This window comes from Rousettus aegyptiacus, unplaced genomic scaffold (genome assembly GCF_014176215.1).
Source record: "Rousettus aegyptiacus isolate mRouAeg1 unplaced genomic scaffold, mRouAeg1.p scaffold_m13_p_5, whole genome shotgun sequence".
NCBI classification, from domain to species: domain Eukaryota; kingdom Metazoa; phylum Chordata; class Mammalia; order Chiroptera; family Pteropodidae; genus Rousettus; species Rousettus aegyptiacus.
Genome location: NW_023416308.1, coordinates 106,873,315 through 106,895,613, shown reverse-complemented (window position 1 = coordinate 106,895,613; position 22,299 = coordinate 106,873,315). Strand labels below are relative to the sequence as shown.

The 22,299-nt window shown below is 55.3% G+C and overlaps 1 protein-coding gene across 2 annotated transcripts in view; it reads right to left on the bottom strand.

Annotated features, from left to right (window-relative positions):
- Positions 1-200: 200 nt before the first annotated feature.
- The window catches only part of CD82 (CD82 molecule), a 49,593-nt gene continuing 27,494 nt past the window's right edge, over positions 201-22,299 (bottom strand). For both annotated transcript variants that reach the window (XM_016146828.2, XM_016146829.2), the window contains 7 exons: positions 18,763-18,835; positions 13,713-13,837; positions 13,504-13,578; positions 4,706-4,807; positions 1,762-1,965; positions 1,404-1,487; positions 201-1,120 (listed from right to left, as the gene is read on the bottom strand). In XM_016146828.2, coding sequence (XP_016002314.2) covers positions 1,043-1,120; positions 1,404-1,487; positions 1,762-1,965; positions 4,706-4,807; positions 13,504-13,578; positions 13,713-13,837; positions 18,763-18,835 — 741 coding nt within the window. In that variant the 3' untranslated portion in view covers positions 201-1,042. The remainder of the gene's footprint in view (positions 1,121-1,403; positions 1,488-1,761; positions 1,966-4,705; positions 4,808-13,503; positions 13,579-13,712; positions 13,838-18,762; positions 18,836-22,299) is intronic.

The window sequence follows — 22,299 nt, the reverse complement described above, 5'->3', positions numbered from 1 at the left end:
GGACCAGAGACAGGCCTCGTGGTCCTTGGGTATCATTCTGAAGAGAGGACCGGAGAAGCCGAGATGGGGCCCCTGCCCTGGGGACAGCAGTGAGGCTTTCACCATTCTTCCCCACAGACCGGCCACTTCCCTCACACTTTCTCTCCCCTCTCTGATCACCCCCTGTCCTGGGAGGCAGCATCTCCACCAAGTCAGACTAGTTTGTTACAAATCCTCTTTATTACTCGTTCTTCAAATCTCAGGTATGCTCACAGAACTGTGCACGGAGCCCCTCCCACTCCCCTATAAGGCACAGCCTCACCCACCCTCTCCCCAGGGGGCAGAAGACAGGAGAAAGCATCCTCCCCCCCCCCCATTCCCTGAACAGCTCAGGGTCTTAGTGACTGCAGACCCCGCTCTGGGGCACAGCCTGAGGACCTGCCCCTCTGGTTCCCTAAGCAGTCCAGACCACGCTCGACCTAGCTCACTAGGCTCTACCCCTACTTCACAGCCTGGGCAGATCTGAGCTGCCTGGGTAGGGCTGGGTCAGGGCCTGGGAGAGGGGTGCCGCCCCTAACATCAGGTAAAGCCCACCCTCTCCTACAACCGTTAACAGAAATGTGAAAACCAAAGATATATGCATTATAGTGGAAAAAAAAGCTGACCCATGCAGTGGGCAGCCCCCTGACAGCCCAGGGTGCCTTATCCCCACCCCCTAATTTTTAATACACTTTCCCACATACAATATATACAACCCCCAAGGCAAGGAGAAACCCAGCCCACCTATGCAGACATGCTATGGGGAGTGTCTTCTCTGAGTTGCTCAGAGAACCTCAGCAGGCAGTGAGCTGAGGAGTCAAAGAACAGCCGGGCTCAAGGCTGGAGGCAAGAAGGTAGGAAAAGGGGTCCAAGCCCCAGAAAGCCCCCCACCTTCCAGCCAGCACAGGACGGACAAGGGGTCTTGGCAGTGAGGTGGGAGGCGGGCCTAGAGGGGGGAGCCAGGGAGACCCCCTGGGGCCCCTGAGGTTGGGGGACAGGCAGGGCGGAGGGGACAGCAGCTGTCTCAGTACTTGGGGACCTTGCTGTAGTCTTCGGAGTGGATTTGCCGGCACAGGCAGATGGAAAGCAACATCCCCAGGAGCTGTGAAGAGAGGGCGTGAGTCAGAGGAGGCGGCCCGGTCCCCCCGAGACCCCAGAGCAGTATTCTGCTGTCCAGGTCGACACACAGGGTTTGATCGGGACTAAATGGATCTTCAGCTAGAGCCTCAGGACCAGCCTGTGACTCAGGCAGCAGAGGGGCCGGGGAGGCTTGCCGCAAGGCCTCTAGAAGCTGACAGGCCTCGGCCTCCCCAAGCAGATCAGCAGAGCAGGGACAATCTGGGAGGACAGAGCATGGGGAGGGCCGCAGGGGAGGGGACCCAGACCTCGACGACAGCGACGATCACACACAAGCCCAGGATGATGCCCAGGTTTTCCTGCAGCCACACCTGCACCTTCTTCATGCAGCCCTGCGAGGAGAAACACAGCCATGTCAGCCGATGTCGTCCTGCATGACATCATCAGGCAGAACCCCCGGGAGGGACCTGCAGTGTTCCATGCGTTCCTCGCATGGATAAATTAACGAATGCATAGATGAAGGTACCAATGACAAGGGAACAAATGGACCGAAGGCAGGAACAGCTAAGCGAAAGGAAGGATGGAGCTGACGAGCCTAGGTGGCCCGAGTACCTGAACCACAGATGTCCCCAAACCTGACCCCTGACCCCGCAGCCCTCTAGATACCTCCTGATACACGGGCCAGTCCTCGGGGCTGTTGCCGCTTTGTGTCTTGTTGACGCTGTAGGCCTCGCAGAAACCCTTTTGCACGAGGAGGGTGTCATTATCCGGCTTGTCCTCGCAAGAACAGGGGTAGGTGACGGTGGTGCGATTCATGAGCTCGGCGTTCTCCGTCCAGTTGTAGAAGCTGACCCAGCCGCAGCACTTCCCCTGGGCAAAGAGGGGACGGGCCGATCAGGGCCACTGCCTACGCGGGCAGGCTGTCCTCCCGGCAGAGGTGGGGCTTAGATTCGCCACTTCCGGACCTCTCTGGTCCCAGCCGAACTGCCAGGATTTGGGTTTAGGGTTCACCGAGGAGATACAAGGACTTTCAGGAAATACACACCATAAACTATTAAACAGTAAGAAGGAAAAATCAGGACCAGCAAAAATATAAAGCAGGACAGAAGGAAAGTCGAGCTGAAAGAATATGGGTGAGGGGCACTCAAGGAGGGGTCTGGAGTCGGGCTACCGGGTTCAAATCCCAGCTCTGCCCCCTACCAGCTGCTCAACTTTGGTCAAAGTACTGGCCTCAGTTTCCTCAGCTGCTGAATGGGGTAACAGGTTTCCAACTCACAGGGCTGTTCTGAGGACTACAGAGGACCAGGCAGGCAGAGCGCCCAGCACAGGTCTTGGATAGCACGGCACCTGCTCAGGAAAGCCAGTTCCACTCTTAGGTGCTGAGCACGTGCTAGAATTGCGATTTGCCTCTGAGCTTCCTGGTTGCCAGAGTGAAAAGGGAGACGTGGTCCGTTCTGCCTTTTTAGAGGAGAAAATGCTCTAGTTCTGTAGGAGAAGAAAACTTTCTGGGCTCCATGTGTTAAAACGGGCCTCTTTGAGGCTCAGGAAGGGGACCCTGAGAGGTGTCAGATCATATCTGGCTTGAGTTCCCAACAGGGTTGGGGTCTCCGGGGCTGGGCCTGTTCTGGAAATAGCTCGGAAAGGTGGGGCTGAGTCAGGCAAGGGCTCCTTTCAAATCCTGGTCCTGCTCTATGCATGGGCAAGCCGCAGCCCTTCTCTGAGCTCCCGTTTCCTCGTCCGACAATAACTGCTATGCTAGGGTGCTTGGGAGAATGAAGTGGGCTGCCTGGGTGAGCTGCGCGCCTCGGGGTCCAGCGCGTGGTCCGTTCCCTGCCTGCTTTCTTTCAGTCTCAGGGTGGCGAGTCCCTGAGAAGCAGCACAGTGTCCAGCAGGGGGCGTGCCAAGCACGGTGAGGGGCCAGCAAGGCTCCCTGTTGTATTTTTTATGTTGCAGCTGCATGGCTGCCTCCTCTCTGGCAGAAAGGCTGGCACCTCAGAGGGGCACTCATAGGCCCTCCCACGCCCAAGCTAAATGAGGCAGCTCTCCGTGGCCTTTTTGCTGCACCAGGCAGAGCCCTCCTCTCCAGGGCCTCCTGCCCTGACTCACGCCAAGGTCTGACCTCAGCCACCACCCACCCTGCGTCTCGGTGGCTGTGTGCATGGCAAAAGCAAACAAACAAACAAAACAAAACAAAACAAAAACCATCGTCACATCATAAGTGCTGCCTCAGTGTCGCTGGCTTTAAAAGTTCATCTCACACGAGTATGGATCAATAGCCCCATTTTATAGATGAGGAAACCGAGGCTCAGGAAGTGGCAGAGTTAGTATTCCAGCCCTCGGGAGCCTGACTTACAGCCTCTCACAGACATCAGAATCATCTAGAGGACTTGTCTGCTGCAGGAGACCCCCAGCCAGACAACCACCTCCCACGGTAGGCTGCTCCTCGTCTCTCGAGGCACCCACCTCTCCCCCGGGTTCCTTGAAAGGTGGCACTTGTTCATCCTGGGACATCCATCTCCCACTAATCTCTGTGAAGGGTCTCAGGAATTGTGAGTCAAACTAAAGGTGTGATGAGATGTCTTCCTGTGTGCACTGAGCCCTCTCTGGCCAACACAGGCCCTCTGACCTGGCCTCGTCTGGGCCTCACCCAAAAAGATCTGTGAGGCATTTAGGCCGGAAAACATCACCCTCCCCTGTCCACAGCTCAGAAAATGGGTGTGCCCACGTCTTCCGGACAGCTCCAGGCTCCAAACTCTCCTGTCAGGTGTGCCAGCAAGTCCTAAAAGACTATTGTGTCCAGTGCCCCCCACAGGAGAGAGGAGGAGTCTGCAGCCCAGAGGGAGCGGGTCCTGGACCAGGGCACATAGCATCTGAGACCACAAAGAGGGGGCAGCCAAGACCTGATCACTGAGGTCAAAGTTGTGCGTGTGATGACTGGTTCACCATCAAGGCAGGTTGGGAACTCATTCATTCATTCATTCATTTGCTCATTCAATCATTAATTTATTCATTCAGTCAGTGAGTCAGTCAGTGAGTCATTGAGGCAGTCAGTCAGTCTGACTGTCGTTCAGTTATGTTGTCAGTCAGTCAGTCGGTCTCTGGCGCTCCCATTTTAATTGCGGGAAATATATATACACTGAACTGTACAGCTTCGGCTGGATGAATATTTGTACACATACTGGCATGACCACCACCTGGATGGAGATTTGAACGGAACATTCCTTTTGCCCCAGAAGGTTCCCATGGGGACCTCCCCAGAGGTAGCCTCCACTCGGGCCTGCGTCGGCCTCGGCGTCCCGTTTCCGCACTCCAGGGTGGAGCTCCCAGCACTTGCCTGCCTGGCTTGAAATGAGAGGATGGAGAACCGCCGCCGCCACCGCCGCACCACAGACGGGAGCGCTGTGAGCCGTGCGGCGGCCGCCGACACCCCGGGCCCCCGAGCGAGGAGCCGTGGTGGTGGTGGCTGGGGTCCCAGGTAGGGGGGTGCTCAGGAGGCCCCACTTCCATCGGATCGATACGCACTCACATACAAACTTGCTAACATGATCTCATCAGACACACAGACGCCCAGACGCAGACATGCAGACACGCGCCCCACCGCCCCCCTTACCTGGGCCTGCACGTAGTCCCAGGCCTCCTGCAGCTTGTCCTCCTGACCGTCCTTGTAGTTCTGGATGAGCTTGGTCATGATGCTGCCTATTTCCTGCTTCACCTGCAGCGGGGAGAGCAAGGACCAAGGCCGGATTTCATGAAACATGTGCTCCGCCCCTGCTCATATCCGCTTAGACTGCCTCTCCCCACCCTCACCCCCAAACCCGGGGACATGCTCACCGTGCGAAAGCACTTCGTCACCCACTCAATCGCTTTCCTGGCACTTCCTGCTGGTCAGCACGCTAAGCCCAGTGCAGTCAGGGCCGACCACTCCTGTCCTACGGTCCATCTGGCACTCAGCAGCCGCACAACCATTTAAATGTTAACTTTTCCATGTCACTGCTGAAAACCTCCGCCGCCTTCCCACCACTCTCAGGAAAAAAGCCGGTGTCTTCCCAACGGCTCCCGAGGCCCTGCATCAGTTGGCCCCTGCTCTTCCCAGGCCTCATCTCCTCTGTTCTTGCTTCCTCTGCTTTGGTTACGTAGGTCTCCTTGCTGTCCGTGCCAGGCACTCTCCTGCCTCAGGGCCCTTTGCACTTGCTGTTACCTCTCCCTGGACCCCTCTTCCCCCAAATACAAACCTGGCCCACTCCTCTGCTTCCTTTAGGGCTCTGCTCAAATGTCACTTCCTCGGAAAGGCCTTCCTGGACCACCCTACAGAATACCATCCCTTCCCTAGGCCCTTCTTATCCTGAAAAGGTAAGCACACTACTTTATTAATAGCGTTGTCATTACACACTCATTTGTCTTCAGGATTTATTATCTCTGCTCCCGCGGGAACGTCAGCTCCATGGGAGAAGGGACTGTACCTGGTGAGGTCTGGCCTGGGTAGGTGTGCCGTGTCCATGAATAAGGAACGTGTACATAACCACCGCCATGTGCCACACGGCAGGGCGGCCTTCATTCACTGTCCTAGTCAACCCTCGCAACTGCCCCAGGGCTCCACAAAATGTACATCCTGACTGCGCTGCTCCCCACCATGCTCAGGAATTCAGAGGCTTTCACTGAGGAAGAGAGAAACTCACTAACCCCAGAGAAAACACTGATTTGCAGATATGGCAAACGAGGGGTGCAGGAATCCAAAGGATTCAGCCCCACAGGGCTCTCATGGGGCCCCAGAACAGAGGATCTCACTACAGCAGCTTTTCAGGAACAAGTCAGCTGTGCAAAGAGAGGCAAACCTGAAACCAGCCCGGAGAGCTGAGGACAGGGCTTCCCTGTACAGCAAGAACCGCCCCATGTGGGAGGAGGGCCCGCAAAGCCAGCCAGGCATGGCCGCCCCCTCGCCTCTCCCGAGAGCCTTGCCCAGGGGTCTCTCAGCACACAAGCATGGACAGGCTAGTCACGGTCACCTGCTGTCTGTCACTGTGCAACCCCAGGGCGAGGGGCCTGAGAGAGGCAGGGGCACCGAGGGACAGCTACACGTCTGCCCCTCGGTTCATGATAAGGGGGAACGGGGAGAAGGGACAGCTGTTTCCAGGCAGGGGGTTTCAGAGCCTGGCTTGCAACCCTGTGCACGGGGCTTCCGGCTGCTCCTCACAGGCGGCCCGCAAGTGCTGTGCTTAGAGAACCCACATCCTCCGGATGGACCTGCAGCCCCGGCTCCTGGCATCTCGCTTCACTAACCTGGGGAAACCAGCCCCCCGGGATCTTGCTCTGCTCTTCCTCTCCTTCTCGATTAAGCTCTTAGCGCGTTGCTTTTTGTTTTAGCCACACAGAAACCGGCAGTTTACAAAGCTTTCCTGTCAGTAACCGATCACAACAACAATAGTGGCTAACTTTTATCCAGTGCTCGTTCTGTACCAGTGCTGTGCTAAGCACTCTCAAGGCCATCATCGCACTTTAATCCTCAGAGCAGACCTGTGGCCTAGGTATTGACCTCGTTCCCTCATTTTAAAGATACAGAAAATGAGGCTCAGAGGCATTCATTAAGTCGCCTGAGGTCACGTAGGCAACAAGTGGAAGGGCAGACGTTTGGACTCAGGCTTGTCAAATTCCAGATCCCAAGCTTTTACCCATTCAGCCCTACTGGCATTTACACCACACGGCTATATCTTGAAGTAGGTATAACCACTTCTAAGACGGACCCAGAGGAGCCAGGTGGTTTGCCCAGGTCACACGGCTAGGGCTGTTCACCTGCAGATCGTGGACCTTTCTGCCCCGACCATCTCTGCTCCACCTCTGCTACCCAGCGATCTCTAAGGTGTGGAGAAGGGGGAGTTCCCCAGAGGCATTTGCTTAAAGAGCCATCTCTTCCACATCCTTCTCACTGGCCCTCCCCTGCCGCCCTAGGCTCTATTTATACCCCAGGGTAGTTGCCACAGAAGCCCAAACTTCCCTGTTTCAGGCCCTCCCGAAACGAGGTGATGGAAACTGCGGGCTTTCCACTGAGGCTGGGTGGTTTCCATGGCAATACCATATCATCCTCCAGCCCAGAATACAGCTGAAGGATATAGCTGGGCCACGGGGACCATGACTGCTTGGAGCAGATGCTGTGGGATCCTAATGCTCAGGAGGCTGTGTCGGGTGCCTGAGGAGGTCACCCTGGCAACCAGGCCCTTCTGGAGACGAGGAGGAGCAGGAAGGGTGAGATGATACCATCTCGCTGCTTCCCTGCGGAGGCCACCTCTGTGGTTTCTGACCGCCCTGCACCTGTTCTCCCTTCTTCTTGCAATAACAGTTCATTTCCTTGGGTATCAGCACCTCTCAATCCCTCCATGAGTCTGGAAGCCTTGCCCGCTCACTGCCATGTGCAGGCAAAGACCCAGGCTGCCATTTAACGCCTTCCACACCCTGGACATGGCAGGTGGTTCAGAGATGAATAAGTGTTCCAAGGTCACATACTCAAGCCCTTTCTTTCCACTAACCTGGTGGGAAGAGGGACTGAGCTGCTGGTGGCCACCTTGGGGACAGACTGCCTAGGAAAGGAACCAATGGAGGAAAGTGGGGCCAAGGATGAAGAGGAGCAGAGCCTTTGGAAACCTGGATCCAGCTGAGCCTGCAACCAACCCGGCTACCTCCAGTTACTGTCACAGGCGACCAAGTGTCTCAAACAGGACCAGCTGCATGACTTGCCCCAGGGCAAAATGAAAATGTAGGGTCCTTCTTTAAAAATGATTAAGAATTTCAAGATAGCCGCAGCAGAACATCACACCAAGCACAGGACGCTTCTCAGCGTGGGACCCTGTGTGACTACTCAGGTCACATGCCTAGGAAGCCAGCCCTGGTCCTATCTACTACCATCCTCCCTATTTTCCAGAAGAGAATCAGTACAACTTCCCAAGATCACACGGATAGCAAGCAGCAGAGGTATGGCTGTTACCCTGACACATGCGGCTACGGAACCCCGAGATCTCAACCACAACGAGCCACCCACTGTCTCCAGCTCTCCCGAGATCCTGCCATCCTCTAGGGCGGCTTTCCTATCCACCCACCAATGCTGGGCTTTCATTGCACCTTGTACGGTAACTTTTCACTGAGAGGTAGAATTAGAAGAGTCCGGCATGTCATCCAAATGTGAGAATCCTTCCCATACTTTTCCAGGTTCTGCTTGAATGCTCCCTGTGATGGGGAACTCAGTACCTCACAAAATCACACATTACAGGATTGGGGAGGAGGAGATTCTTGACACAAGCAATTCATTTTAAGTTGCGCCCAAATGACTTCCACTCATTAGTGTTAGTTCTCAGCCTCCCTCTCCCCACCAAGTCCCAACTGGGATCCTACAGAGCGAATCAAAATGCTCTCTCCCAGGACAGAGATTATGCAGATAGGTGAGACCAGGTCTCCCTTTACCCCCTCCTCTCCAGAGAAGGACGTTCCTAGGCCCCTTTGACTGCTCCTTGAGATGGTGTCCAGACCTCTTCCATACTCTTCAATATGCCAAGTCCCCTTAGAATGAGGTGCCCCAAATGCAAAGTAATGGACCGCATTTGCCTGTTCTCTCCTCAGGGTTCCCACGGGCCATGTTGCCGAATGCTCTGAGGCCTAATTCTGGTGTCCTGATAGGAAATGAGGACCCTTTGCAGTGGTGAATGTGGAGGGGGTGGCATGTTTACCATTAGTGACCAACCAAGTCTTTCCTGAAAGTCCAGCTGCAATCCACATAACCAGCTACCCCAGAGTCCTGCAGGAGGCGGATTATGTCCCCCCACCCCACCCCGTAAGTTGCTGAGGCCAAGGCCTGTACTGGAGCCCCACAGGCAGCCCAGCCCCCAGCAGGTGCTTACGAGTCTCCATCCTATATCTCCCCAAGATCCTTTTCCAGAATAACCTGGATGCCTTCTTCCCCCTTCTCAAAAGGGAAGAGAAAGGTCACCTCTCCCTGTCCTGGCTCCGGCTGCCCCAAAGTCAGTGGGTCAGGAGGTTCCCATCTGAGTGAGCAGACATCTCACAGGACTGCACTGTCCTGGAGGAACCGGCTTCACACCTGTATCTCAGGGCACCTGCACCATGCCTATTCTGGGCCTCTCAGGTGGGAGAGGGAAGGAGCAGAAAGGGAGTCACATTCTCCAGACCACCCTCTCTGGGGAGAACACAGCAGCCAGCCCACCCACTGTTGCCACCCCCGCCACCCCGGCTCCCAGCCGGGCCATGTGAACCCCTTCCCCTCCAAGCTCTCAGCGCTTAGGCCTTCTGCTCAAATCCCTGATACAACCTCTTGCAGCATCAGTGACCTCGCCTGGGCAGGCTTCGGGGAGGGTTGGCAGTGTGGCCTGCATGAGTGCAGCAAGCCCCATGCCCCGCATATCATAGGAAGCAGTATCAGCTCCCTTCCTTCCTCCCGGCCACCTCCTATCCTCCACTGCCTGCAAAGAACAAGTCAGAATCCAGAGTATCAGACCTCGGCATGGCCCAAGAAGTTACTGGAGGCTCAGAGAAGCTGAGTAACTTGTTTAAAGCCACGTGGCAACTGGTGGCAGAGCCCACCCTAGAACACAGGGCCCCTGAATCCCAGACCTGCCCTTTGACCCCTACCTGGAGGCTAGATCAACAGTCAGATAAGGAAGCAGCCAGAGAAATGGTACCCTCACACTTCCTGGTTCCCATGCTAGCCCTTGCTAATACTAATATTAATACTGACAACAGGAACAGCTGCCATTTATTGAGCCCTTATGAGGCATTAAAGAAGTTAATAATGGTGACAATAACAATAACACTTGCAGTGATGCCAGCAAACATCTGCTCCGGGCCAGCACGCTAGGCCCTTCCCATATGTCCATGCTCTTAAGCCTCACCACAGCACTGTAAGGCAGCCCTGGGGGCCAATGCGCTGTGGCTCTGAGAAATGCTTTGATCTAAGAAGGGGACTGGGGTGTGTGTTATAACCCGAAACCTCTCCCATTCGCATTTCCCAAGGGACATCTGCATGGGGTACATCAAGGCCATAAACAGCCTCGCTTCTGTTCGGGTTCCATTTTGCAACCGAATGAGTTGAAAATGGTTTTTTCGGGGTGTTCAAAGTACTTTTGGGTTTCAGAATTGCAGATGAAGGACAGTGGACCTGTATGGTTATTGACATTTGACAAAAAGAGGCAACGGAGGCCCAGAGAGGCTGAGTAAACTGCTGAGGGTCTCAGCACAGGGGTTCCAACATGGGCGGTCGGGTTCTGGGGTCCAGGCCCTTGGTCACCACTCTATATTTTATAAGTGCTCATGGGTGGGGTGGAGGCCAGGCGGGTTCATTCTCCTTGATTTCTAATTGAGGAACCCAAGGCTCGAGAGGCCATGCGCCTCGCCCAAGGCCCCAGCCTCCCCCTGTTGCTGGGAACAGTGGCTGCCGGGTATGAGAGGCAGGAAGGACAGATGGTAGCCTGGAGACCGCTTCAGGAGGATCCCAGCGGCTCCATCCTTCCCACCTGCCCAGGAGGCCCGGAGAGTGAGAGAAGATTGGGCCCACCACCTTCAAAAGGCCTCTTCCTCTCAGGCTCACACAAGTCCCACCTCCCCAGCTGGGCCTCATCTGCAGGAATAAACATCATCAAGGGCATGTTTAGTCTCCTACCAGGATTTACAATGTGCTGGGAAAGAAAAAATAAATCATTCATTCCAACTCGGATGATAGACTGGCGCCAGAGCTTCCTCAGCAAAACCAGAAAATTTCCCCTGGACTTCCAGAAGGGGAGGCGGGCCAAGGTGAGGCAGGCTGGGACCAGGGGCCATGAGGTGTGGAGCCTCGGGGTGGTGCGGAAGGCGGAGGGGGGAGAGCGGGCATGAGGGACAGAGTCCAGACTGGAAGCAAGAGAGCCGATTCCCCACACGAGCCCTGCTCTGGGGCCGCGGGCACCTCTGAAGCTCCTGGTCATCAGCAGATGTTACACCAGCCCGTGGGGAGGCGGCATGGTGTAGAGAGAGGCATGGGCCTTGGGTCAGAGGGACCAGGATGGAAACCTCCACTTTGAGGCCTCTGAGCCGTGTGTGACTGTGGCCAAAAAGTCACTTTGCTTTTCTGGGCCTCAGTTTCTTAAAGTGAAAACTGCTTGTACAACTGAACTGTGTGTCAAGTTACTAAGTCAGCTCCTGGCGTGTGGTTGGCTTCCACATATGGGTGCCATCTGTATTATTGTGAGATGGGGAGATATGCAAGGGGTGAAAAGGTGGACTGCCCGAGACTTCTGCAGAGTTGACCAGCTTCTGAGTCATAGGACCCAACTCACTGGTGCCCAGCTCTTATCCACCCTAATTATAATGTGTCACTGCCTAGATCCCAGAGAGGCCCCTGTAGGGCAGAAATGAAAACCTGATCCTGCAACCTTTCCCTGGGAAAGGAGTTTCTCCAATCTAAACATTTGCTTCCTGTCTGGTAGCCAAGCAAGCATCCTTTCATCTATTGAAATCATATTTCCCTTTTTGCCTTGGCTGCTAGGAAGTTCCGTGTTTAAGACAGCCCTCAGCTACATGAAAATCTCATACCCTGGCTTCAGGAAAAATGTTCTTCTTTTTTCTCAGTGTGCATTCTAATTGCTCTCATTTTGATTTTAACTGCCCTGTGCCTATGTTGGAAGTCAGCTCCAATTCTCCTGGGAAGCAGGCTGAGTGTGGATTACAAATAAGTAATTCAGACTCAGGTAGGAACCACCACAGTGAAAATTTCACTAGCACAAACCCAGAAGGCTGCGGGGGTTCAGATTCTGCTTCTGCCACTTATCGTGTGACCTTTGGCCAGTTGCTTAACCTCTCTGTGCCTCAGCTTCCACATCTCATAGCATCGTTGTGAGGACCAAATAGCAAATGCAGTTTGTACACAGCATTTAGTACCAGGCTGTCCTAAGTTCTATTAAGCGCTAGTTGTCGACAGCGTAATGCTTTCTCAGCTTCCTTCTAAGAGGGATCTGAGGCAACTTGACCTTTAAATGGTAAAATGCAGGAGCCCGCCTGGTACCGGCTCTGCCCCCCAATTCTGTGAACGAGAACTACAGCACTGGAGGAAGGCAGGCCCCCCAGGCTCAGCCGGGCCACAGATGAACTCCCACTGGCTCCAGGGAGCCTGGATCTCACCTGGCCCGGCCACTGACCTGCTGGGTGCCCTCTCCCCTCACCTATTGGACGAGGGTTCTCAGATTACCTTGAGGGAATGTAGCGAGGATCAATGAAAGGGTGAATGTAAAGTGGCAAACACCGCGCCCAGGACATGGTGTGTGCCGAGCCGATGCGGGAATGGTGGGGGTTGTAGTTACTGTGACTGGTGTTGTTTCGTTATTCATTTCTCTGAGCATACTCTTCCCTGTCTGAGAACATAACGCTTCCCGTGCAGAGCTGTTATGAGGATGAGGCGATGTGTGTAAAGCTTCTAGAAGATACCGTGCGCACACAGTAGGTGTTCCATAAATACCTGTGATAGTCACAACCAACTGGCTCACCCAGCAGCCGTTTCCGGGTCCTTCCTCATTTGTGTCTCTGTACTTAGAGTCTGAAAACCAGGTACTCACTTTCTCAGCTTCTCTTAAAGCCAAGGGGGCCTCTGCAAACCAGTCTGAGATAAATTTGTAGGGATCTTGCTTTTCTGACAAAAGACATGGCCATGGCTGGCATTGCCCATTGCCCTTCTTCTGGCCACAGCAGCACAAGATGGCGCTGTGGCAACCATCTTGGGACTATGAGGCGAGTAGCATGTAGACAAGCCATCACGATGAGGATGCTGAATAGGCAGCCAGAACCAGGGTCTCTGAGCTTCCAAACTCGATTTCTGGCTACGTCTACAAGAAGTATCCTTAGATTTTTAAGCCCCAGTAGGTCTGATTTTCTATTCCTCAAAGCTGAGCGCTTTGCCTCTGACATGGAGCTAATGTCCTCATCTGTGAATGGGCGGCATGGATTTAGTGCTTGCTAAGGTTCCTTAATAATAACAAGAACAACATATATTGAGGCCTTACTGTGCCAAGTGTTACACAGTCTTATTAACATAACCTCACTGAACCCTCATGACAACCTGGAGAGTTAAAGGTTATTATTGTCCCCAGCTGGCAGAAGGTTACACAGGCACAGAGAGGCAAACAGCTTGTGCATGGCAGCCACACAGCTAGAAAGGGGAGGGGTAGAGTGGGGTCCCCCTGCAGTGACTCCGCCCACAAACAGTGACTTCTGGTCTAATGGTTCACCATTCAATCACAGGGAGACTGCCCTGGCACCTATTGGATTTGTCTGTGACAAACAAGGGTTTATCTGTGACAGCAAGACTTGTCTCTCTCCCACCCCCAGGCCAATCCCCCCGCATGGCCGGCCCAGCACGGGTGGAGGGTGCGGAGAAAGAATGCTTACCTTGTCCATGTTGAAGTAGAAGAGGACACCAACAGTGACCTGGCTGATGAGGATCAGGAGGAGGAAGACAAAGTACTGGGGACACAGAGTGGGCAGAGTTAGCTAGGCGTCCCCCACCGGCCCCCACTCATTTCCGATGCTCCCCACCCTGCCTGGGCCACGGCAGGGCTCGAGGAGCTGGGCGGGTAATGCTGGAGGGGCCCACTCACCAGTCCCAGTAGGCAGCGGACCTCGTTCACGGCGCCGATGCAGCCCAGGAAGCCCATGAGCATGGTGACGGCCCCCACGCCAATGAAGACATAGGCCCCCACGTTGAGCGAGTTGGAGGAGGTCTCTGGGGGATGGAAAGAAGGGCGTTCGATCCAGCCTGGCTGTCTCATTCTCATAAAGTACAAAATCAGGGCTAGGGCCCGAAGGTCCAGGACTGCTCCCAAATGTCGTCCTTAGAGTCGGGGTGCTGGAGTCGGCCACCAGCAAGAAACCTGCTCCTCAAATCCTTTGGAAGCTGCCCCCCACCCCCCATGTGCCTCCCCTGCAATCTATCCTAACCCCCATCCTTGCTTTAGCTTTTCTCCTTAGCACTCCCTAGGATTGAGAAGACTCTACATTTTACTAATTTATCTCGCTCGTTGTCTGCAGCCCCCAAGAATGTGAGCTCCAGGAGGGCAGGGACTTGAGTTTGCTCCTGCTGAACCCCCAGTCCCCCTGAGCAGTGTTTGGCACAGCCAAGTGCTGCATGAACATCTGCCGAATTAACAAACCACAGATTGGCGGGTTCTGTTGGGGCCACCGACGTCGCAGGCCTGCCTTTCTGCTCGTCCATGTAATAGTAAACATCGGCCTCTCCTGCCCGCTCGCTGTGCCCCAGGGGCCTCACACGCACCACCTCCAACTCCAGGATAACTGCCTCTGGGCACTAGCACGGCCGTCTCCCAGACGAGGAAACCGAGACTCAGAGAGGCGCACGGGCATGGGCCAGAGCTGGGGTTTGGAAGCGTGCAGACCTGCAACGCCACGCTCTTGGCACTGATGCACAGGGCGCGCGTACTGGCGTGATGCTCGTTCATTCGTTCAGCCCACAAGTGTTCACCTGGCGCCCACCACGTGTCAGGTACAGAAGTCCCACCGATGAGGCCCCCACACCAGGGAGCTGATATTATGTGGGGCAGGAGGTGAAACTGAAAACGGTACCGTCCTCTGGTTACGTGAAGAGCCACACAGGTGCCGAGGCCAGCTAACGCAGGGCACTCTGCGGCAGGCAGTGGGGTGGGGTGCTGGGAAGGCTGGCCTGAGCAGGTGACATTTGAGCTGAGACTAGAAAAAGCCAGCTAAGTGAAGATCTGAGGGAACAGCGTTCCAGGCCACGCTAACGGCAGGGGCAAAGACTTGAGGAAGGGGTAAGCTTGAAGTATTTGAAGGACAAAAAGAAAGCGAAAGACGAGCGTGGCGAGTGATATGCTTGAGGCATAGAGAGAGGAGCCTGATGGCAAGAGACCCTCTCCAGGGCCTCTGGCAGACAGAGCCCACCCTGGTGGGTGCACATCAGTTCCGTTGGGGCACTTGACTAGTGTTTCTTAAGGAGCCCGACAGATTACACAGGGCAAATCTTATGCCCACCTCTAGCCAGCCTGCTGGCGTGGGGTACACTCTATCCCGAGGCTGCAATACATCAGGAGGGCCAGTTTAGATGTGTCCCCCAACAGGCAGGGGGCTGGGGGCTCACTCTTATGACAGCCCTGACACTCTTGGTAGGCAGCCGGGGAGGGATGTCCTCAGAGGCTGGATGCAGAGCAGCCTGGAGTGCGCCAGGGGGTCAGAGGAACTTCTTAGGGGTACAGATTCCTGAGTCCATCACGACTGGACAACTGTCCTGGGAAAGTGCATGGAATCTGCATTTTCAGGGTGCGTTCCTAGTGACTTGGGCACAGCCGGGACTGGCACCGCTGACCAGCAGCAGGGAGGATACAGGCCGGCTCCTCGGGGGACTTGGGAGAGGCTGAGATCCCCACCCTCAGCATGCTTCAGGAATAACTCCAGAGCTGGAGTGGCTGGGAGGAGAACCTGGTCCAGCTCCACTTCCTGGTCACAGAACGAATGTTCTGGAGCCCAGAGCCCTGGCTGGCCCACCCTATGCTCGGGGGGCCAGGGCAGGGCCGCCTCTGCCCAGCTCCTCATGGGGGGCCCAGGAAACCAGGCAGAGCCCCCTCTGGGTAAAGGTGGGGCTTCCTTTTTTCCCAGGCCCTCAGCGTCCTGGCTCTCAGCAATCAACATGGGCAAGAGGAGCTGTCAAATTTCACTTTTCCTAAACTTCCTGGGTTTGAGTTCCAACAAGCCCTCCCAGGGACTACTCCCTGATAGAAGGAACGGGCACTGCCTGGACACGCACTGTGTGCTGGCCCCAACAAGGCCCTTTACCAAATCATCCTGCTTCACTTCCGCAACAGCCCCGAGTGTGGATTTACATCTGGTTTGTCCCTAAGGGCCTGGAGACCCAGAGAGGCTAAGAGGCCGTGAGATGCCCAGCAGGCAAGGCCAGGTATGAGACTGCAGATCGGTAGGACCTTCCCTTGGGAGGACAGCCAAGCTACAGGGTCTCGGTGCTCAGGACATTTCGCGGGTACCAGTCCCTGTCGTCACCCAGGGTATAAGGCTGTCCCCGATCAGACACAGGAAGGGAAATAGGAAGGGACCGGTGAATATCCTGGCTGACTTATCTACTGTGCATGACACAAACATGTTAGTCATAATGGGCCAAGCAGGTACCAGTGAGGGGGGAGAGGAAGTGGCCCGGAAAGAAAGGGGCCGGAGATCACAAGAAGCGGGTTCTGATCCCACTTCTGCGGTTAACGGTCTCTGAGCCATTCTCTGGCCTCTATTGCTTTCCCTGTAAAATGAAACTAAGTCCTACTTTTTAAAGATATTATAAGGATTAGATGGTATTACAAACATATTTATTTAACAATTATAATAATAAATATTATACGATTATAAATATTATTTAACCATCATTTACGTAGGGTTTACTATTCACTAGGAACTATTCTAAACTCTTCTCAGATATTAATTCATTTAATTTCTCACAATAACCTTATGAAGTATAATCTATTATCCCCATTTTACAGATAAAGAGGCACGGAGAGGTGAAGTAACGTACCCAGGATCACACGGCTAGTAGGTAGCAGAGCCTGGATTCGAACCCTGGCGATCTGTTTCCAGACCAGGGTCTGCTCTTAACGACCATGCTTGCTTTTGCTCATTATGGTGCAGACATGTGGCGTAGCACAGAACCCTGTGGTACATGGGTTCAGGAAATGAGGGTTCAGGAGCTACGCCACCTGGTTCACATCTTAGCTCCCCACCTTCCAGCTGCGTGCGTCCCCTCCCTGTGCGTCAATTTCCTCCACGGTATAATGGGGACAGTGATGTGCTGAGAATTCAGTCAGGTAAGGGAAGAGCCGTGTCGCGCAGCCTGGCACGAAGAAGGTCGGGAGCCCTGCGTTCCAGAGGTCGGGAGCCCTAGGTTCCGAGCTCTGACCCTCAGCTGCTTCGTGACTCTTAGCAAGTCTTTTCCCCCTTGCTTGTCCAAGGGCATAGGGACAAGGATGAAAGATCGGATTGGTGTTTCTGAACCATGGCTGCCTGGGGAACCACTTGGGGAGCTTTGTAAAATCCACAGTGCTCCAGGCTCCCACCCATATCAACAGATCCCCCAGGATAGGGGTAGGACCCTGGTATTTATAAAAAAAAATACTCAGGGTACAACCAGGGGCCTCTAAAGTCTCAGGATTCTCAGACCTGAACAGGGAGGAAGCTAGAGGAAGCAGAAGCAGCAGGCGGCTCCTGGAGCCTGAGGGTAGGGTGCGGGGGGCAGAAGTGCGGTGGGTAGGGTGGGCCTCAAGCCCGCCCTGTGGCGTGCTGCCCACTGGGCGTGGACCATGGGCCAGGAAGTGGGGAGCCTGGGCCTAGTCAGGGCCGAGGAGGATACATCCCATGTTGGGAGGACGTGGGGAATGTGGGCACCCAGCTGAGACAGGAAATATCCTAGGATCCCAGGTCTTAGCCCCAGAGTGGGGGTGCAGTCTGCTGCCCCCCCCCCCCGCCCCCGTAGGAGGCAAGAGAGACAGCCCCACCCTATACCAGTGTGGCTAGAGGGTGGATCATCCTTGCCTCTCTTCCCCTCTGAGGGGAGGAGGCCTAGTCCCCCTGGGGCCATGGTGACAGGTGTGGCTACTCCATCATCCACCAGACCCTGGTTCCTGTTTTATTCAAATCAAGCAGCTGTCATGGGCCTGAGTCCAAACCTGCTACCTCCGCAGCTGCTGGGAGGGGAAGTGAGCCAAGGACATTGTGAGCTGAGGAAAGTGGCATCACTGTGCTACTTGGGGCCATGTGCTCGGCCTCCCTCCGACCACAGGGCACCCATGAGAGGTCAGCGCAGCAAGCTGGGCAGGCTTCCTGGAAGAGACTGTGAGTAGACTGAGAAAGGCTCTTATCATCTGGGCAGGAGTGCCTGGGGCTTCTTTCTTCCTACCTCTAAATAGTGAGAGAAGGGGCTTTCATGTTGTGGCTCCCTTACCATATGCGGCTTTTAGGACCAAAGCTCTCAAGGTTCAAGTCCCACACCTGTCACTCGGAAGCTGTGTGAACTTGAGCGAGAGACCTAAATTCTCTGAGCCTCATTTGTTAAGGCAGGAATAGGACAGTTCCTACCTCACAGGGCTGTTGTGGGATTAAGAGAATTTATACATGCAAAAAGCTTATCCCCGTGAACACGGACAGTAGAGGCTGTGCCTGGGATCCTTCTCCTCAGCGTTATGTGCCCAACCCACAGAGCCAGTGCCAGGCACACAGTAGCCACGTCATCAACACCCAACAATCCGTTGTTTCTGGCCCTTTCCTACACCTCTCTGAACTGGGAAGGGGAGAGACTGTTACATTTTGCCGAATAGGCAAATGGAGGGGCAGAGAACGTAAGATGCTTTCTCAAGGTCAGGGCTAAGAAAGTGACCAAGATGGGAGAACAAGCCTCCTCATCCCTCAGTGTTCTCCAGACAACAGCTGTCTTGTTTGGGGAGGGAGAGAGAATTCCTTCCAGAACCCCCCCATAGAGGTCAGCAGCAGGGCCTGGACAGGGCCCGGAGGTCAGCTGGAAGAGTGACCAGCAGCGCTGAGGCTGAAGTCCTTGTGGGTGCCGCCCTGCCCCCAGCCTGGCCCTCCCTCCAGACCCAGAGGGGGCGGGGCAAGCAGAGGGCTCCTTACGCAGAACAAAGATGTAACTGTTCTTGTCAGCCAGGATCCACACCCCGAAGCCCAGGATCATCGCGCCCAGGATCTGGAAGAGAAGGGGGCAGTTAATGGGGGCCCTGGGAGCAAGTGGGGTGAGAGAACCCTGCCCAGCTGTCCTTGTAGCCCAGGCCAGGGGCACATGAGGGGTCCACCTCTGGGGATGTCAGACTGGGCTCGGGCCCCGAACCCCAAGTCCCAGTTAACCCCAGCAAAACAGACAGCAGGAACATGTGTGGGGGGGTCCCTCCTGCCCTGAGTCTCCCCACCCCGTGCCCATGTGTGGTCAAACCGAGCTCACCGGCTCTGTGGGGTACAGTCTGCCAGAGCCGGACTTGTCCTTCAGAGCTCGGCTCCAAGGCCATCTTCTGCAGGAGACTTCCTGACTCCCCCAGGACCACTAAGGCACCCCTACTTCGTGGTAACTACCGCGGGACCCTTCTGACTAGCCATTCTGCTGGATTTAACTACCATGTGTGTCTCTCCGGTTAGACCGTGAGCTCCCAGAGAGCAAGGTCGCTTGCAGCCCCGAAGAGCCTGGAGCACCAGGGGCTAAGGACTCAAAGAATGAATGAGTTCATGAACCCGACTGTAGATACAGGAGTAGAAAGATAAAGGGCGGGGGGCAGCTGGCATAGGCCCAGGGATTCCTTGCCTCTCTCTCCTCCACCAGGATGGGCCCGCAACCTAAGCCCATCTCCCCAGGTGGAACCCCAGCCAAGATTCACCATCTCGCCAAGCCAGCTAAGGCTGCGGAAGCACCTGCAGTCTGGACAAAAGCGCAGGATCCTCTGGGCGTGGGGGTGCCGCATCACCCCACAAGGTTGGTCTTTACCTGGGACCTGGCCTAAGCCTACCTGGGGGGAAATCCATCTCGAAGGTCCCAGCAGATCACCACCCCTACCGCCAGCACTGGATTCCCACCTCAGCCATTATCCCACGGCCTCTGGTGCAAGGCCAGCAGCTGCCCATACCGCCTGCAGCCTGGGGCGAGCCCCCTGGCCCAGGATCTTGATCATCCCTGATTTAGTGTCATTAAAGTCCAGACATTAAAGTCCCGGAACCCTGAGGAAGGCAAATGGGTGCTTGCTTTGGGTGCAACAATTAAGCAGCTACCAAAAAACTCAGTAACCAAAATAAATAAGAGTTTGCGGCAATTATTTCTTTAAAAAATTAAAATTAAAATTAATGGAAAAAAATCCACGATGAACAAAATATCAGATTTTAAAAACAGGCTCAGTATTACCGATTTTTTTTTCCTTTTTTTTTTTTTTTTTTTTTTGAAAAGGAATGGAGCCCCAGTGTGGCACAGCAAGGGCTGCTTCGGTCTGGAAGTGGGTACCTCGCTCACCTTACCCTAGTCTAGGTCCCTTCAAGATGGCAGCTGGCAATGACCACCCCGCATTTGCCTGCCACTGTCTTCCAGAAGCTCACTTGTCCCCTCCTCTCTCCTTGGCAGATGGGACATTATTGTCCTCACTTTACAGATGGGGAAACTGAAGCCCGGATCTTGCTCGAGGTCACCCAATATTCATCCACTGACGGCTCGGAGCCAGGTCTGACCATTAACTTGGGCCAGGTGGTGGCATGCCAGCCGCAGGGATGCTTCGGGTACATCCTGCGCTTTAGCCTAGACAGCCAGTCTCAGGGGACAGGAAGGCTACTGAGGCCCCGGGGAAGCGAAGGGTTCACCCTCAGGTGAAGGCACTTCAGGCTGCAGCTTGCTGGGAGTAGGGTGCTTTCCAGGACCCGGCAGTCAGGTTCCCAGACTCCTGAGCTCCTGCCTACCCCACCCTGAACCTCACAACTAGCAAGTGCCCTTGGTCTGCTCCTGTCACCTCAGGCACACAGGGCAGAGTCCCTGACCCACCTACCTCCTGTACCCACCTACAGGGCAGGGCAAGGGGGAGAAATGCCCTTCCAAAAAGGGACCGGTCGGCAGGACAGAAAATTCCCTCTGGGCAAATAGAATCCCAAATAAAATCCCAGATGGCCCAGCTGAGCTCCCGGGCTCTCCCAGAGAAACCCGGGGAAAAGCCCCTGGTGCCGCCCTGGAGTTTCTCTGCAGGTCTGATACTGCAGCCTGGTCGTCGGGTGGGGCTGGGTCAGCCACTGGCCCATAGGGCCAGCCAGGAAGGAGGCTGGGCCAGGTGGCTGACCACAATGGGGAAGGCACCATGGCACCCCCTTCTTCTGTGAACCAAGACCAAGGACCCAGCATACACCCCACAATAACCACTCCCAGCCCTGTCGGAATCACCTCACAGGGCTCAGCCAGGAGCCAGCATCCTTCCCCCGGAATGCCCACAGCACCAGCAGCCTCAGGGTTGCTTCAGTCATGAGAAAAGCTGCTAGGGCACTTTTCTGGGGAGTCTGGGGTCAGGGAGGGGTGTAAGCAAGAATGTGCACGTATACACACGTGCATGCGTGAGCACACACACAGCAGCCAGAGAGATTTTTCCAAACCACAAGTCCAGTCATGTAACTGCTTCTCACTGTGTGTAAAACAAAGACCAGAATCATTCCAGGAAGCCCGCATGGCCTGCACCCTGGGAGGCACACTCTGCCCCACGCCCTCACTGCTCTTAGGCTCTTGCTGCCCGGACCCCTCTCTCTCCAACCACACAACTCCAGGAACTGTTTGCTGACCACCCTGAAAAGGTCAAATGCCTTATTATCTGCTTCCCTAGGGGCCATATCCTTCATTCCCAGCACTACCTCAACTTCAATTTTAGCATCCAATTAATTATTTGATTGGAGCCCACCGCCCTCCAGAACAGAAGCTCCATGAGTACAGAAACCACAGCTCTTCTGCCGGTTTGTGTTGACCTTGCGCCCCCGATAGAGTCTGGATAGAGGTGTCAAGCACACATCTGGTGAATGAGTGAACACACACACAAAGTCACGTCTCTCTCCTTTCCCTCTTACCTTCCTGTAATAAAAGCCCCCTCCCCACCCCCGCTCCCATCCGGATGGGCCATTCTGGGCAGGGCCCCAGCACACAGGGAGTTAACACTTGACTGCTGCCAGCCCCCTGGAGCAGCTGAGAAGAAGCCAAGCCCCCAAGACCAGCCCCAGAGCTCTGGCTAGAGAGAAGCTTTTCCAGTCTCTGGCTCCATGGGCAGCCTGGAAGCAGAACAGGAAAGGACACCATGGCCAAAACCATCTTCTACCCCCTCCCTCCTACTGCACAGGGTGACGGGGGCTATCTACGGCCCTGCGCCCCAAGCCCTGTCACTATCTGGAGCCCCCAAGGATGGAGTCCCAGCACTCCCACCTCCTGTCCTCCAGTTCTGGCCACTGGCCTGGGAGCTGGCCTCAGCCTGGGAGCCAAGTGCCCGCCAGGAAAGGCTGGGCTCCAGCTGCTCAGGCAGCTGCTTTCCAGAGCCCTGAGCCAGCCAGGAGGGGCCAGCCTGTCACACTGGGGAAGCCCAGGTGCCCAGGCCTGGCCTTGGGCGGCTTCCAGGCCTGGCTGCCATCAGGGGAGGGCCAGGGCCATCCCAGGGCCTCAGC